At 41.8% G+C, this 18,372-nt stretch overlaps 1 protein-coding gene across 7 annotated transcripts in view; it reads right to left on the reverse strand.

Moving 5' to 3' along the window:
* SHROOM3 (shroom family member 3) overlaps window positions 1–18,372 on the reverse strand; it is a 173,010-nt gene that overhangs the window by 11,786 nt on the left and 142,852 nt on the right. For 6 of the 7 annotated variants that reach the window (XM_055313024.1, XM_055313021.1, XM_055313023.1 and 3 more), the window contains 4 exons: window positions 13,146–13,219; window positions 9,603–10,502; window positions 7,950–8,441; window positions 5,916–6,066 (listed from right to left, as the gene is read on the reverse strand). In XM_055313024.1, coding sequence (XP_055168999.1) covers window positions 5,916–6,066; window positions 7,950–8,441; window positions 9,603–10,502; window positions 13,146–13,219 — 1,617 coding nt within the window. The remainder of the gene's footprint in view (window positions 1–5,915; window positions 6,067–7,949; window positions 8,442–9,602; window positions 10,503–13,145; window positions 13,220–18,372) is intronic. The other variant, XM_055313018.1, reaches the window with a different exon arrangement.

The following is an 18,372-nucleotide window of genomic DNA, read 5'->3' on the forward strand; positions in this document are numbered from 1 at the left end:
CAGAAGGATCTTGGGGACTCAGCAGCCATTTCAAATATTCTCTGGCACATTTTCTGTCAAGAGTGGTTCTTTCTTTACATTCAGTTCCTCTCAGGAAGGCTTGTGATCAGAATGGTGTCCTATTTACTTAGTATGGTCTCTTGGTTCTGGGTGTCAGGAATCTCTGACATACAAGAAACAATATTGTGTTTCTTTAAATTCAACTCAACCCATCATCCTCCCTCCCTAAATGACCTCCCTGCTTTCCCTATTTCAGTTATGATAGCCATCTAGGCCAGAAACTTGAGAGGCAGCCTTGACCCTTTTCTCTCTACCATACTCCATGTCTAATCTGTCCCCAGGTGCTGTTCATGTTGCCCCCCTTTATTTAAATCCATCTGTTTCTCATGGCTTACACAGGTATTATCACTTTCCTATAATAGCCTCCCAACTACCACTGCTTCCTCCTGTCTTACTCCACAGCTGCCAGAGAGATTTCTAAAATGCAAACCTGCTACAGCTCTCTCCCTCCTGGTAAATCCTGAGGAGGGGGAAGAGCTAGGAACTCTTGATGTTAGTCAAGATGGCGTATACCCACTACGGCCTCCCCCGTTAGCACAACTAACATCCCTGGACTCTGAAGAGGGCTCTGTAAAGTTAAGTATGGCAATGTGTTGGGGCAGGGAGCCAAATATGAAATACGACCCAGAATGAGGATTAATTTCCTGCCTTTTTTGCTCTAACTCTGAGCAGTGCAGAACTGCACACAGGGTGTGGCAGCAAAACTCGGAGAAAAGCCCTACCTTTGAAACAAGAAGACCAGAAAAGGGGCCTCTGTGAGCTAAGAATGTGGGAGAAAATCCTTTTAACCCTCATTTTTTCTTCTCCTAGCCTTGGCTTCCAAGAGTAGCTCTACTCCCTGAGCTGCACTCTGCAGTGGTGGCACAGGCACTGACAATCCCGAGAGAAAAACCCTTCTTTCTGGTTAGAGGAAGTGGTTTGAAGAGTGTGAGGAGAATTCCCACTAGTTCTTTCCTCTTTTATCAAGGGTGGTCTCAGTCATGCAGAATAGCATAGCAGCACAGAGAACTTGTCTTTCTAGCCAGAGGCCAGGCAGAGGAGCTGCTGGGAGCCAGGGAATGTGGGGAAATAATGGCCAGGAGAGAGCTGGAAAGAAGATCCCCTAACTCTGTGTGAATTGCCGTAAGTCCCTGGCTCACACTCAAGCTGCATGTGTGTAGTACAGACCTGAGGCAGCACAGCGAAGGCTTTGAGAATTGAACACAGCAGCTACCCAAGTCCCAGGCTAACCTCTGAATGGTGCATGTCTGGGACAGATCTGTACAACACAGCAAAGGCTCTGAAAACAGAAATAATATTGGAACTGGCACCCAGAGGTGGGATAGCACTTGTAGTCTAAAACTAAATAGCTGCCTGCTAAAATGAAAACAAAAAAGGTCAACATTCTGTAGAGGATTTTAACAGAACCCAGAGTCTCACAACATAATACTCAAAATGTTCAGGATACAATACAAAATTGCCCAATATAAAAAAACAAACAAACAAATACAAAACCATAAACCACAACAGTAAAATGTTGAGCAATTCCCAGGGGAAAACAATCAACAGGCGCTAACTCTGACAGAACCCCAGTGCTGGGATTGCCAAGGCCTTTAAAGTGGCTTTTATGACCTTCTTCCAAAGTATAAGTAAAAAACACTCTTGAAATAATTAAGTTATTGGCAATGAAACAGACACTACAAAAAACTAACTTAATGGGGGATGCCTAGGTGGTTTAGTCGGTTAAGCATCTGACTTGATTTCGGCTCGGGTCATGATCTCAGGTCTTGAGATCGAGCCCCCCGTGTCAGGCTCTGTGCTCAGCACACAGTCTGCTTGGGAATCTCTCTCTCTGTCTCCCTCTGCCCCTCCACCTGCTCAATCTCTCTTGCGCTCTATAAAATAGGTAGATAGATTAATTACTAAATATATAAATAAATATAATAAATAAAGTAAAATCTACCAAAAACCCCCAACCAACCAAACAAAAGAAAAACTACATGGAAATTTTGGAACTGAAAACTACATATGAAATTAAGAAAATCACTGGCAGAATGAAGACAGACCTACATGAATTATTCAATTGGAACAGAGCTTCAGGGACATGTGGGGCAATATCAAAAGGTCTATTTGTGATACTTGAGTCCCAAAAGAAGAGATGAGTGCATAAAAAATATCTGAAGATATAATAGCTGAGAACTTCCTGAATTTGGTGAAAAACATAAGTTTACAGAATCAAGAAGTTCGTAAATGCCAAATAGGATAAACCCAAAAAATCAGGACCATGCAGATCATAATCAAACTACTAAAAATCAAAGATACAGAAAAATTTTTTGAAAGAAGCCAGAGAAAAACAACATTGCATATAGGAGAAACAGTATTAAATGACCGTGCATTTCTCATCAGAAACCATGGGAGCAACAAGGTGGAATAATAATTTTAAAATTCTAAAAGAAAAGAACAGTCAGCCCAGCATCACTTATCCAGTGAGAATCTCCTTCGGGAATGGCAGCAGAATAAAGACATACTTAGATGAAGAAAAACTAAGACAAAGTGTCACCAGCAGATCTATTTGGAAAGAAATGCTGAAGGAAGTCTTTCAGGCTGAAAGGAAGAAAGACCACAGAGAAATCTGGAACTTGAGGAATGAAGAAGAGTAACAGAAATGGGCAGCTGAGAACCATTTGGGTTGCTAATGATCTCCTGGGGAAAGCCAGTTCTGAGGAACACCACCTTCTTTTTGCCTCTTGAGATATTCCATTAAGTCTCTAAGCCAAAGCCTTTGGCCTTCAGAATAAACAATCATGGGATCTGCTGAAGCGGATATTTGCCTAATAGATATGGTGGGATTAGGCAAATAATTTAAAGTTCTAATTATTAGACTGTCTTTAGTTATGTTCAGACAATGAAAGCATTTCATACTTTAATGCTTACATTTACTTGGAATATTATAATCCATCATCTACACTGTATACATAAAAATGTTAAAGTAGAATTCATTTCAGTCTAATTTCAATTTTTTTAAAATTTTTATTTATTTATGATAGTCACACACAGAGAGAGAGAGAGGCAGAGATACAGGCAGAGGGAGAAGCAGGCTCCATGCACCAGGAGCCTGATGTGGGATTCGATCCCGGGTCTCCAGGATCGGGCCCTGGGCCAAAGGCAGGCGCCAAACCGCTGCGCCACCCAGGGATCCCCTCTAATTTCAATTTTAAAAAAAATTAATAAATTTGGACTCAGTGAATTTCATGCCTAGAAATAGATCTTAGGCTATTAGTAACTTTAAATATTAGGCAATAGGGACGCCTGGGTGGCTCAGCGGTTGAGTGTCTGCCTTCGGCTCAGGGCATGATCCTGGAGTCCTGGGATCGAGTCCCACATCAGGCTCCCTGCATGGAGCCTGCTTCTCCCTCTGCCTGTGTCTCTGCCTCTCTCTGTGTCTTTCATGAATAAATAAAATCTTAATAAATAAATAAATAAATAAATAATAAAATAAATATTAGGCAATAAACTATTACTTTGTGAAGATTAGTGGAAGGCTATACTCTGCCTTGGAACAATCTTGACCAAGCATCATTTTTTAAAATCACCCTTAGAAAAACTTGTTTTATATCAGGAAGGGAACTGCATTTTCAACTCTATGCTGAAAATACTAATTGATGCCTTCCACAACATCGTTTAAAACTTACATGTTTTCTGTTTCCAAATCAGATATATAAATGCAGTTGACACCAATGAAAATTCTGTCACATATGAATGTTTGTAGTTCATTAAAAACATAGGGTTCTCTACCACCATACAGTAAGATCTGAATTCTTTAGCCTTTCACACAAAGCCCCATGTAGCCTCCATTGCCTTCTGGCTCCTGTGGAGCCTCCCTGCCTCATCTTTTGGGATTTGTTTCCTTCCTGTGTGATCCTCTAAATTTGGTAGTTTCTAACTTTCTAACTGAGGCATAAGCCTTTTTGTTTGTTCTAACATTCCAAAATATCAAACTTCTGGCAGAGCCTTTCTTTAGTACACACATGTTCCCTATGTTTTTCCACGTCTTTTTCTGTGCCAATCCCTTTGTCTGGCATGTCTTGTCTTCTTCTCCCCTTGCCTGACTCCTTCTGACTCCTGATGACTTCACTGTAAAATGTGGCAATAGAGGTGTTAGAGCAGTTTTGTGGAAATAAAGATAATATGGCACTATGAAAAACACAGCTTGGGATTCCTGGGTGGCTCAGTGGTTTAGTGCCTGCCTTCAACACAGGATCCTGGAGACCCGAGATCAAGTCCCACATCAGGCTCCCTGCATGGAGCCTGCTTCTCCCTCTGCTTGTGTCTCTGCCTCTCTCTCTCTCTCTGTGTCTATTATGAATAAATAAATAAAATCTTAAAAAAAAAGAAAAACACAGCTTAACAAGAAGTGCTCAGTACATGGCATCTACTATTATTTCCTATGAGTATTAATCCTCTGTGCCTTTATATTCTTAATCTAAAAATACTTTTGCCACATAATCATCAGAGTGAGAGGCTGATGATAAAGTGATGGAAAAGTTTTTTTTTTTTAAGCACCAAGTAACCTGTCCCACTGCTACTGTAAAATAGGGCATTTGTACATGCAAACAACAACAACAAAACAAAAACCTGTAAAATATTCAGCGAAAGGGGTCATGACAACCTGGTACCTGTAATGGTGTTTATATAGCTCCCTCTTTGGGATAAATATAGAAAGCGCGGGGCTGGTGTTTTTTTTCCTGACAGAGGACCCATTAATGGGGGCATTTGGCAGAACTGAAGTAAGGGGTATGCCAGAAGGTGTGCCATGAAGCAGGGGTTTACACAGGAAACTCTGGGCTGGGAAAGCGTGTTACTGCAGTGGCCGCATCAGTGAGTCAGCCGTGTGCTTGGGATTCCTGGCACCAGAGGAGCCAGAACAGTGGGTGGCAGAGGAATCCCCCTGATGGAGGTGCTTCTAAAATCCCTAAATCCTCCTGCCCCATGATGCTCTGCTCCCAGGGTCTAGATCCTGTGGTCTCAATCCACACAAAAACAAGAGAGTTTAGGACACACAGACTAAATGAAATAGAATTTCCTGGAATTGGTACCACTGAGAGCCACTTACATTCCAAGCTCAGCAAGAGACAAGCTTTAACAAAGAGTCCTTTTTCAGCAGGCAAGCCTGACTTGTATGAAGAGCTCAAAGCACAGTGGCAGGAGGCTCCTCTGGGGCTGTAGGAAAGTGGAATGGCAAGAACTTTCTCCCCTGCAGGCACAGCCTGGCTTAGATCTCCAGGGTATGTGGAAAAAGAGCGGCAGCATCACGGTCATTTTTTGAATGCTTTCCATTTGAAATTTCTGTAGGAGTATCAAATGCTAATGGCTAAATTCCAACATGTGCTCCCAAACTCTTCACTGGAGTATTGCAGAGAGAGTGGGGGAACCTAAAGATTAATTACCTTTCCTCACAAGTATCTTTTGCCAATCAGTCTTTTCCCTTAAAGTTTCTACATTTTGCAGTTTCCACGATCCTTCTGACCATGAAACATGAAAGGAAAATGACACAGATTGTGGGCATTGGCTGGTTAGCTCTGAGAAGAGTGTCGGGGTCTACGTTGGATTAAGAGGCAGGGTACTTGGGTTTTAGTCTCAGCTATGTGACTTTTAGGAAGTCACCTTTACTTTTGTCATCTGTAAAAATGAAAATGACAGGAAAGCTGTGAGAAATCACTAAGTGCCATGAAGTCAAGAGTCCATTGATGGTATGGGCAGGGCTGGTGATGTGACAGGCCCTTCTTCCTCTTCTGCCCTAAGGGGCAGGTAACCCTGCTAGGACCTTGGCTGTCTTTTGGGGGGGAGCAGAACACAGGCCCCAATTCTTCCTTTACCTTCTTTTCATTGACATCCACCTGCTCCTCTTCCTCATTCAGCTCTTCTGGCATATCTTTGATTTTGTTCAGAAGTTCAGCCTTGGGAGCAGACACATTGTAGTAGGCAGGGCAGTTGACCAACATGCCCATGGCTTCCTTGTCTTCACTCCTGTACCATAAAGAACAAAAAAGTACATTGCACAGAAACTTCATCTCACCACATGCCTATCCATTTGGAAATGTGTAAAAAATTCTATTCAGTCCCTTCCCAGAAATTAGGATGAATAAATATTTACTAGTGAGTGATTATTATGCATAGGGCTCTTGATGCTGGGCAAACCTGGGCTGGAAAACATCAAAGGCAGTACTGGGAAGGAGACTGGGAGTCAGGCCTGTGGATCTGCCAGGTGACTCTGGGTGAGTCATTTCACCTCCCACACGTTTTCCTTTTGTGATAAATATAAGAACAATAGTGACCCCCTATTGCACAGAAAGACCACGGGGGAGCTGTGACTTGATCAATGTGAAGTTATCTTGAAGGTGCTACATACACCTCAGATTGTGGGTTGTTTCCTACTCTTCCAGGTCACTATAATCTTCCTGATGCCTACTAGAATTGTTGCACCAACTCTTTTTCCTTCTCATGTAAGCATGATACCCCAGATAAACCTAAGAAATCTAGAACTTGCTGGTCAGTGAGGACAAGATGTGAAGTCTACTCCTCGGTTATACAACAGGGGTCTCGGGGCTGGAGAACAAACCTGGAACGGAGAAACCTGTTACCTAGAGTTCTCTGTCTTACTGTAACCAAGCTGTCTTCCAAAGTATAGGGAAGATTCTACTAGCTGAATAAATGACTATGGAAGGGGGGTTAGGTTCTCTTGGAGAGTTGTTTCAATCTTGTGACTTTATTTAACACCTAGACCATCCATCACTTTACTGTGGAATAAGGAACCATCAAATCACAAGAAAAAAGTGATTTTTACTAGTTTCCTGCTTGCTAGGACTATTCTTCTAAACAAATTTAATTCAGTTATTTGAAAAAATAGGGAAAGGTTTTCTTATATGCTCTCCCACGTCTCCCCCGCCGATATATTCATTGCATTACAAATTGGCTTCTCAGGCATTTAATTAACCCTCACAAAGGCTATTTGCTGAGTCTCATGTACAACAGGACAATGCTCCTTTCCACCAGAAGATGGTGCATGCCACCCTTTTGAAATTGTTTCAGAAGGTCTCCGCTGCAAAAGTTAGATGACTATTTCACTTCTAAATCGATAGAGAGAATGTAAGTTCCCAGGGATAATGCTAGGAAATGCTTTGCTAAGGATGTATTTGTAAGTTACTTTGGCCTTTCTACAGCAAGTGGCCAGAGAACAGAATGAATGGAAGCTCCTAAACTTGATGTACTACAACCATCCATGGTGAACTGATGACTGGTGCACTCAGAAACTCATTTTTGGGTCCTTTGTGGAATCTGGTAGATTGCCTTGCACATTTTAGGTACTCACTAAATGTCTGCTTAGCACATGACCCTGGATAAGTCACTTCACCTCAATCAGTCTCTGCCAAATCTGAAGAAGGAGGACCAGGTGACAGTTTAGGCCTCATATTAGGAAAGTCACCAACAACCTATCAAAGAGCCTGTAAGGATTCCATAACTCTTTCCTTTCTCCTCCTCCCCCTCCCCCAAATCAAAACATACTATTATTGTTAGTAATTTAGTTAGAATCAGTTGGAAAATTCTAAAGGGCAAGCCCAAATTTAGAGGAAATGCTGTTTTTATTTAGTCTAGAAGCCACTAACCGTGGAGTTCCAGTCCATCAATCTACATAGCTTTCATTGAAAATTAAAGAGAAAACAAAAACTGCTCTAAACCTTTCCCATAGTAGTCCTTTAAGGAAATCAAACATGTGAGAATATATTGCAATAACCCAGGAGAAATCAAAAGGAGGAAAAATAACAGACTGCTCACCCCTGTGGCTGGGGGCTGGGATGCAGCACACCACAGTAAACATGCACCATCAGGGTGTTACCAGGGCAGGGACTTACCTCTTGCCTTCGTATCCTGCACAGTTGATAGTTCTCTGCATGGCCTTTCTCTTTATGCTATTTTCCTTCAGCAAGTTAACATTTCGGGGAAACAAACCTTCCATCAGGTCCATAGTTGTCTTCATTCTGGAGTCTGGATCCAAGATGTCTGCCAGAGATTTGTCTTGGTGGACAATTTCCTTGGCCAGGGCCTCTGTTCTGATGTCTTCTGAGGTCTTCTGAGGGCCAGAACTAACATTCTTTTCTAAACCCTGAGTCCCACAGTCTGGGTCATGGATGGGAGGTGGCTGCCCTGGGCTTGGCTCCTGGCCAAGAGCCCCAGCAAGTTGGGGCAGAGGACCCATGGCGGAAGGTGGGCTGGTCTCGTTGGTCTCTGAATCTCTAACAGGAGTTTGGGATCTGGAAGCCGGTAACTGGCTACCAGCCAAATGGACTATACCAGGAATGAGCCTTTCCTTGGCAACTGTCACCTTGGCAACTTTGCTGGAGCTGCTAGGGATATTAAAAAAGAGAGTAAGAGGAATCAGCACAAGGGCAGGAAGACTAAGGGAGGAGTTTTCCCCACTGGGGCTGTCGCTTCTCACATGAGGAATGGGGAGGAGGAGACCAGGTGGTCATGCTCTGAAGTTATCCCACCTCCCAAACTGCAGAGTCCTCAAGGACTTTCTCCTTGGCCCCACAGGTGGTCACAGGGAAGTTGTGTGAGTTTTTAAGGGGGATGGATCTAGTAGGAATTCAGTTTTGGTTAATGTTGCAGTGAGTCCAGAGCTTTCTGAAAGGTCCAGGCAAACAGGGTGCTGATAGTACATCACCCTTGTGATGTTTAGAGGGAGTTACCAGAGGCACGGTGTGTTCTTCTGGGGTTCAGAGATCTCTTTTCCCAGGGAGTATGTGTTGGAAAGTGCTTCTTCCCCATTCTTTTGGCTTCCATAGGATTTCCTAAACATTACTGACCTTTAGCTCTGTTTTTTATCCTTTGCAACGGACATTGGAAAGAAAGCTGACCAGAGCCTGTGCATAGTCCAGCCTCTTTTTCTGAGTGAGGCTGCCTCTAGGCTAATCTTCACCCCTTTTCCTCCCTCCATTCACACACACACACACACACACACACACACACACACACACACACACACACACACACCAGTGTGTAATTGGCACGGCCTGTGACTAGGCAGATAAACTTGGTAGGCTCAGCATCAGGAGGCTCATTTACACTCAGAGAGAAGCCATATTTTCCAGTATCATCTCTATCAATAATAAAAGTGATACTTTCTTTTATGTCTTCCTCCTTTGTCTTCTTAACTGATTCAGAACTCAAGCAGGGAAGAGGGACATTACTTTTTTGGACCCCCTGAACTTATCATGTCCACAGAAGTGAACTACGCCTTTCGGTCTTTGGTGTTCGTTTTCAATACTCTTGTCCCATTGCTCCCAATGCTAGTATTGGGAACTAGGGTAACAACCAGCTAAGGTAAACAAACTGTTCTGCCAGTTTCATGACTTAAGCTTGTTTGGAAAATCTCCACATCCGGGCTCTCTCTACTGCAACCAGTGGAGGATCTGGGGAGTCTGCAGTGTGAAAGTCTCTTACTAGAGGGGCTCCCTTTTTTTCCTCAGCAGGGGGCTTGCCCTTCACAGAGTCTGCCCACTTACCTGGTACGGGGCTCCTTGTAATCCTCACTGTCCAGCTCTGCCTCATACATAGCTTGGGGAGGAGGTGGAGGAAAGTCGTCAGAGCTATTCACTGGGGTGTCCTGACTCAGTGGAGGGGGTGGGGGTGGGGGCAGTTCCAATGTGAGACTAGAAGTGGCATTGGGGTACAAGTCCTTCACAAACACTTCATCATCATAGTCCTCCCGAGGTGGTAGGGAGGCTTGCAGGACTGACTCAGATATCTGGAGGGAGATCCTCCCTGGAGTGCTTGGGGTCCCAAGAGGCGTGTCTTCAAGAGTGCTGCTTGAGCTTGAATGAGCCTGCTGTGTTTTGTAGTGCTTCAGGTTTGCAAACTCAGGTGATGAGGAGCCCTCAGGGAGGCTGTCCTCTCTGACTGTGTGGGCCCGCTTGACCCAAGGCAGGGCAGGCCGCTGAGATAGCAAGACCCGCATCCTTGTTGCCTCTTCTATCCCATGCTCTGGGCTGTTGGGCTCATGGCTTCTTGGACTGGCAGGCTGGACCAGGCTGTGACCATTGCTTCTGTGGGTCCCTACTGGGGTGTAGGACAGAAGAGGCTGTTGCCCTGTCTGGCTGTCCCTTCCAAGCAGCTGATCAGTTGCAGCCTGTGAGCTAGAGGGAACAGGGGAAGGCAGAGCTGAGCTGAGTGGGGTCAGGGGTACAGCCCTGGTGTCTGTGAGATGCCCTTGCATTCCTGGGGCCAGGAGCCTGGGGCAAGGCATTGTTTTGCTAACTTGCTGCTGAGGATCTAGGGGTCCAGGACATTCACTGGGAACAGAGGTACCACCAACTGCTTTGCAGCCTGAACCACGCCAGTGAGGGCTAGGATGCTGTTTGAGCAATGGCAGGTCTTCGTGGCCTCTTTCTGAACAACTGAGTGACCTGGGGCAGAATACAAACACCAGGGTTACAGCTCAGAAGAAAAGGCAAATACTGAACTCAACAATTCATTACACAGATGGGAAAAGCATTTGGGGAAAGGACCCCAGGGAAGCTGCACACGTCCCTCAGGCTGCTCCTACAAATAACTAAGTTTTTTAAAAATGCCAGACAGGCATAACTCCTATGGGAAAATGTCAAATGGTAGACCTAGGTCACAAGGCATTTCCTTTTGTTTGCTCTCTCTCGCTATTCCCAACCTTCCTGCACACATATCCCACCTAAGGCAGTTTTGCAGAGCAGGCTTCAGGATATAAAAGGAAACATACATTTCTTCAGCCCCTTTCAGGACTACTTTGGGAAAAAGTAGCCTCCTTCTCTCCCAGTGTGATCCCCATGGGAGAGGTCTGTTTGGAAAGCATCTGTGCAGGTTGCTGAATTTGAAGGTTTTATTTACAATTTTCCCTTAGTCTCGAGTGTTTTCATTTTTTAAAATGGAAAGAAAGAAGGAGGGGGAGCTCCAAGGAGCTAATAAGCAATTATCTCTAGAGCGAGAGATCAATAATAATGAGCAAATAGGGTACGTGGTGATTTAAACACCTGTCCTCCATCTAGGCACTGAGGAAAAAACCCAATGATTTCTAATACTTACATTATTACATTCTAAAGGAAAACAAACAAAACAAATCTCCAGCACTGCCTGCAGCCACACATGAGTTAACGTGAAGATAAAGCCAATCTCCAGCAAACTAACCCTAATTTGAAAATTCCACACTTGGAGCTCCCTAACTGGTATGCAAGTGAATCTGCAGAGCAGATGGAACTTTTCATTTTACATATCTGAGTACTGGGGGAGCTGTGGCTCAGTCCCCAGGCAGGGCCCCAGCACAGGCCTGCCACAAAACTGTCTAAGTGCCAGACAAGGAGAATGCAGCATATGGAAGGGAAAGACGGCAAAGAACCAAGTTAGCTCTTCTCATGATGCTATTTTTTCTGTATTATAAATGCAGATGGTTAAGGGGCCCATCTCTCTCAGATGCAACCTCGCCCTTCTCCTGAAATATCCTTTTCATTTAGAGGCATTTTCTTTACCAGGAACCTCTCAATATCTAAGATTGGCTATTCTGTATTTCTTGGTGGGTTCCCAAATGGGTGTACTGAAAACCCAAAGGCAGGAGATTCACCAGCTGCTTTCCTCCCATGTCCGATTCAGTTTGGTATCCTCAGTACCTGACAGAAAGTACCCCCACAGTAAATATCTGTTGGACAAGAAGTATCTCTGCCCAATTGCTGTTTAGACTGGAGGTTATAAACTATTTTTAAACTCCTCTAATAGGACATGGAATAACTGGAATCTGTTTTAATGCCTAACTTGGGTAACTTCATTTTATTATATTTGTAACTTGAGGCTTTTTTTTTAAAGGAGAGACATCAAAAAAAATCATCCTTTATTTAAAATAACACCCAAATAAACTTTGATATATTTTCAGGTTTTTGTTTAATCTTCTTAGTTTATAGGAACCATATTTAAATTGTGTGTTTTTGAAGGTAATATTTAAGTTAAATCCTTAGTCTGGTTAAGAATGCTTCTCCATGGTGGTTGTATTTTTTTCAAGAACAAAGGATAGGGTAAAAGAGATTTTTGTTTTTGTTTTTTTAAGAGAGAGAGTGGGAGTGGGAGGGGAGAGAGAGAGAATCTTAAGCAGGCTCCACACCCAGGGCAGACCCCGATGTGAGACTGACCTCATGACCCCAAGATCATGACCTGAGCCAAAATCAAGAGTCGGACACATAACCAACTAAGCCACCTTCACATAGGCTGCTTTTAAGTGACAGTATTAGGCTAAGATATTGAGAAAGTGAATATAGTACAGAAAAAGAAACAATGATTGAATGAAATAGATGGAAAAAGAACTGGTTTCAAAAAGCATGGAAGATAGTAAGGGGATTTAAATACATTACCATTAGTAATGCCCTGTGATGCTGCATTAAAACTATATACAAGCATGTGCGGACAAATTCTTTGGAAATTTCTATTTGAGCTGCGTGTGAAGATTTCAGAAATTTAAACTCTATCCCTTATATTTTTCTACTTAGAAGAAATTATTTTGATGGCAATTTTAAACTAACTTTCTTATTTTCTATCCCTAAGTGCTTAAAAACTATGATTTGGAGCTTTATTTTTTACTTCCTATGCTTCCAGTAAGTTTGTCTTGCTCTATGAAGCTGTTTATGAAATGCTCATTCTTCCCCTGGGGCTTTATTTTTCCCCCCCTGGGGCTTTAATCACCAGAACTGATCCTTTGTGCACAGAATTGGAAGAGAGCCACACAAGCATGGCCCCATGTGTGAGCCATAGGATATGCTAGAGAAGAGCATCTCTACTAACGATTCTGAGGTTCAACTTATTTGAAGTCAACTATTGCCTCAATAGTACACAATCAACCTGTTCTGCATAAGTATTCTTAGAGAAAGTCATAAATAACAAATTTTAAAGTTTCCTGTGGCCTAGACAAATTGAAAAGGCAGCATACAATATGATGAAACATCTTAATGTCACATTTTCCTTTCTTGTAGAGTGGAAAAAAAACATTTAACTCGGGGAGTATTCATAAGGCAGAGGGCATCATAAATATATGTACATACCCAGGCCCAGGGCCAGCCAAATAACATGCATCCTTCACAAGATCAAAGCTGTTGTTTTCTCCCAAAACCATATCCTTGAAACAGAAGAAAGGCACAACGTTATTACCAAAAACAGGTATTTAAATTTACCAAGGGAGTGGAGATAGAAAGGAGAAGGAACATTTATGGGAGGCTTGCTACTTACTGTCAGGCACCAACATGCACGGTCGTATATGATCCCACTTCATCCCCAAAGCCCCAGGAAGTACTGTTAACCCCAGTGGATCAATGAGGAAACAGGCCCAAAGCAGTGAACCTTCCCAAGGTCACAAGTGGCAGGGCTAGGATTTGCACCTCCTTCTGTCTTGCCAGGTGCCTCTCTGCACCAGGGCATTTTCTAAGCAGAAATCTGATAAAAATTATTTCCAGGGTTCAAAATAACTGCTGTACTTGAAGTATAATGATGGAAATTATTTTAAAAGACCAAACTTTTGAAACAGCAATACGGGAATATGGGAGATGACAAGAAAAGGATAGTTTATTGAATTTAGCAAAGATCTCAAATGTTCTTAGAGAAAAGATATGAATTTGGCTTGTAATCAAGTTGAAGTTTATTCTCTTCAGGAAAAAAAAAAAACATCTCGCCCACATGTAATATCAGTAACTCTGGTAACTTTTCAGGGGTAGTCATTACCTGTTTTTGTTTTTAATAAGGGTATAGACTGGTTTCCTGACAGGGTGAGAGATGCGGTTTTGTTTTTTCTTTTCTTTCTTGTTTTTTTTTTTTTTTTTTGGTGAGTTTTTGATAGTATAAAATTTGGAACAGGTCCTGATGAAGACAATGATGTTGCTATTGATAATATAATTAATTTTCAATTATTTATGAGAGACAGGCAGAAAACAGAAATTAAATCCATATATGCTCCCTACACTTAGTTTTAGCAACTTTCACCATTTACTCTGTCCAAAGAGCTAATTGCTTCCCACCTGTTTTTTGGCCCAGTCAGTGGTAGAAGTACTACCAGACAATAAAAAGAAGAGCCAAAGGTCGTAATAGGCCTGAAGGAAAAATAAACATGTGAATATTGTTAATTGTAGCTATCCTTTTTTTTTTTTTTTTGCAGCTATCATTTAATTGCATTTACTGAGTGCCAGACACTCTGCAAAATACCTTAAAATCTTCAAATTTTGTGCCTGGAATTGTATCAGGCACCTAACAGTCCCTCTGTGATTTAATCCATAACAATAAGGAGAAGGAAGGTAACTGCAGCTCAGAGAGGTTATTTTACCCACAGTTAAAGTGGAGGAGCTAGCATTCAAACCATGATGTCTTCAAAGCCTAAGATCTTTCCTTGGAATCTTAACAAGTGAGCCTCAGAGGCTGGGCTGGATGCAATCAGACTTCAATGCTTTGAGAAAAAAAGAGTTCCAAGTGTCTCCGAAGCTCAAATATCACTCTAAGAAATGAGAATTCCTGCTCTCCATGAAACCTTATAGTCCTTCTAAAATCTTTCCCCATTCCACCCCCTTCTTGATAAGAATGTGCAATTAAGTGGAGCCTCTAGATCCCTTTGAGCTCCTTGCCCACTAACAAGTATATTTTCCCATTTTCTTTGAATTTCAGTATGACGATGAGTTTAACTCCCGTAGTCATATCAGTTGGCCCCCAGAATCTCAAGCTTAAATTGATATTTAGGTGGGTGTGCACAAGATAAAGGAAGTTAGACTCACTTGAGAGAACTCCCTAAATCTGTCAATGACAACATCATTTGGACAGAAGACCAACCTAGTACAGTCCCAAGGAGATCAATTTCTATTGTATTTACTTGCTCTGATTTGGGCATATGTTCATTGCCAAAGAAGACTTTATAATTCTTATCAGAAAATAAATATATTTTTGCATATAGAAATATATAGAAAATATACTTAGAATATATTATATATATACACACATACATACAATCTATATGTAGTATAGAAAATAAAGTACTTATGGTATAGAGCTATTCCAGTAGACACTTGGGTAAATGTCTATTTGTGTTTGTTGGTTACCTGACTTCTGATGACTGACTTAAAAATACCCCTGTTCTTAGTTTTTATTAGGCATACCAAACTTAAAACTATCAACCTAAAGTCTCTTCAGTCCCGATCCTCATTCTTGCTTTGGGTTCTAAGTTAGATATTCAACTATCTCTATAGACAATAAAATATAAACACGACAGTATTCATCTACTTTGGAATAGCAGTTTCAAGTGTCTGCTAAAATGAATTAGAAATTCATTTGAGAAATCTTAAAATTTTATTTAAACGTGAATAGCAGTAATCAGTAAATATTCAAATGAAATCAGTTCATTGGCTTAAAGTTTTCAGATGGATATTTAACTCTTGCCTCCTCCCTCCCCCAGTCTTTTTTATTTAAGGAGGGAGTCTGGTATAGTGCCTTGCAGAATCTGAAGTCAGATAGCATGGGGTCAAAACCTTGCTCCCACTACCTTGGGCAAATTTCTCATCCTTTCCGTGCCTCAGATCCCTCATCCATAATACAGAGATGACAATAGTGTCTACTTCCTTGCATATAGGCAAAGATTACTTTTATGCTTATAAAGCATGTAGAACAATGACTGCTATATAGTAAACATTTATTATTATTATTATTATTATTATTATTTTTTTTTTTAAAGAACTGGTTTTTTTTTTTTGGATGTTCCTTTTTTTTTTTTTGATTTTTATTTATTTATGATAGTCACACAGGGAGAGAGAGGGAGAGAGAGAGGCAGAGACACAGGCAGAGGGAGAAGCAGGCTCCATGCACCGGGAGCCCGACGTGGGATTCGATCCCGGGTCTCCAGGATCGCGCCCTGGGCCAAAGGCAGGCGCCAAACCGCTGCGCCACCCAGGGTTCCCAACATTTATTATTATTAGCTATTTGTGACTTCACATTCCATGGCAAGGTGTTTCGTTAGGCACAAGCTTGAGTGGGTGCTTCCTAAGGGGTGCTAAAACAATTTACAAGCTGCATTCTACAGAATCAAGCCTACATCCAACACTGGGATGCACTAAGCAATTTCCTCAGGAATTAAATGATGTTCGCCACACCATCATATGGTGAACATCTTATGTATCAGGAACCAAGGTCTCTGAAAATACAGTGAGAACCAGAGAAGCCTCAGCATCTGGAAAAACAACTCCCAGCCAGGAATCTTATTTTTCCATAGGTTTCTTTTTATAGCATTTGCTGAACTCTAAATCAATGCAATGAATAGGTGTAAATTTCCATCTCCAAAGCAGAAATATTTGGATGTTTTCTGGCAGCTTTGCAGGGCCCACCCACTTTAAAAAGCTTAAGTTTTCCAAAGTTGCATAAAGAGTAGGAAATAGGCAAGAATTTGATGTGTCCTTCAGCTCCATCACTAATATCCATTTGATCTGCAATTATACTTTTCAAATGAAGAAGAATTAAAGGAGAAGCAATGAGAGGACCAGCACTGGCTGACAGGCCCTGGCCTGCTGAGTATCTGAGAAGGTCTCAGGCTAGGTGTGGTGGCAGCCATCTGCAATTCTTTAGGTGCAAGAATGACCAATTTTTATAAACAGAGGAATTGATTTCCATGCTGACCTTTTTTGGAGGCAGAAATTGTCCTCACTAACGGACTTCTGAAAAAGAACTGAATCTTTATCAAAAGCATATATATTCCTACTCTATTAGCATCTGGCTGGCAGGAGCAAGTAGCATTTGTTCAGGATGCCATGGGATGAGCCGGCACCAGAAATATTTTGGGTTTAACTTATTAGGCAGACACTTTCTACACAGCTACTTAATTTCTCAGAGTTCTCTAAAGCTGTAATGAGACAAATTCTTATTCAGTACCTTCATTAAAGCTTAATAATAATGGTAAAGTCTCTGGAAGTCATGCATATAAAAAAACAACATAATATTCAGAAATAACCACCGTAATTGTGTGGAGCCTAGTTTGTTTGATTGATTGATTGATTGATTGATTTTTAACTAGTTCTATAAATAGGGTAGAAGGTGGCTGAATAAAGAAGATGCAAGGAGCAGACCTTGCCATGGACCAGGTTTCAGGGTAGGCAAGGTCTGGTTGCTGGGTGGGAGAATGGGAGAAGGAAGCTCAAGACACAATTACAATTTGGGGGCTGATAATTTGTCTGCAGAATTTGTAGGAGCAAAGTACCACAGATAAAATGAAAATTTTTAAAAAGATTTTACTTATTTGAGAAAGAGAGAGAGTGAGCTCAAGCAGGGTGAGGGACAAAGGGAGAGGAAGAAGGAGACTCCTCACTGAGCAGAGAGCCAGACATGGGGCCCAATTCTAGGACCCTGGGATTATGACCTGAACCAAAGGCAGACACTTAACAGACCGAGCCACCCAGGCACCCCTAAAAAAGTTTTTCAAATAACATATTTAGCTGGGATTTGGAGGAATTTCATAATTTCTCTATACCACCTATGTTTTAGCTTTATTTCCCAGTTTACCAGACTTGAGAAATATTTGAGGAAAAAGCAAAAGAGCATTCATAGCCGTCTAACCAATTCCCCAAGGGAGAATAATGAAATACAGTTAAGAAATCAGATGATTTAGTTTTCACTAAAATTTCTGTTTTCTTTAGAACATGGGAAGAAAAAAATGAGAAGATGTTTGGATTGTTATGTTACTGAAGTCCATCAAACTAGCTGAAATTGTATGTCACATACATGGATTTTAAGTGTTTTAGTGGTAGGATAAGGAGTAGAAATTAGCTCTGTCTTCATTCTGAGGGGAGGAAAAACATTAATGAAAGCTTATGGAAGATTGCCTCTATACAATTTTTTGTGCATTTATGCTGAGGAGAAAATATTTCCAGGTATCTTGGAACAGAAACTATCTAGATAGGTACAGTATTTGGTTTCAGAAGCAGTGCAGCGAAAAAACCTCACAGGGAGTAATGTCTGAATCTTTCTTTGTTTGAAGCTGTTTCTACCAACTAATGCCTCCCACACACAACCCCCAATCCTTTGTCAACATCCTGCCCATCCTTCACAGCCTGGTTCAAATTCTATCTCCTTCAAGAGAAGCCCTTAGATCCTCTCAGTTAACCACTCTTCCCTCCAAAGCATATTATTTGACTAGCTAATATGACTGGCAAAGCATTTGAGAAAGAGAAAGATTGCTCAAGCAGGGGGAGGGACAGAGGGAGAGGAAGAAGCAGACTCTAGTCTAGCATTTGCTAGTCATATTAGCTATTTATA

Source organism: Nyctereutes procyonoides, unplaced genomic scaffold (assembly GCF_905146905.1).
Source record: "Nyctereutes procyonoides isolate TBG_1078 unplaced genomic scaffold, NYPRO_anot_genome, whole genome shotgun sequence".
Lineage (NCBI taxonomy): Eukaryota > Metazoa > Chordata > Mammalia > Carnivora > Canidae > Nyctereutes > Nyctereutes procyonoides.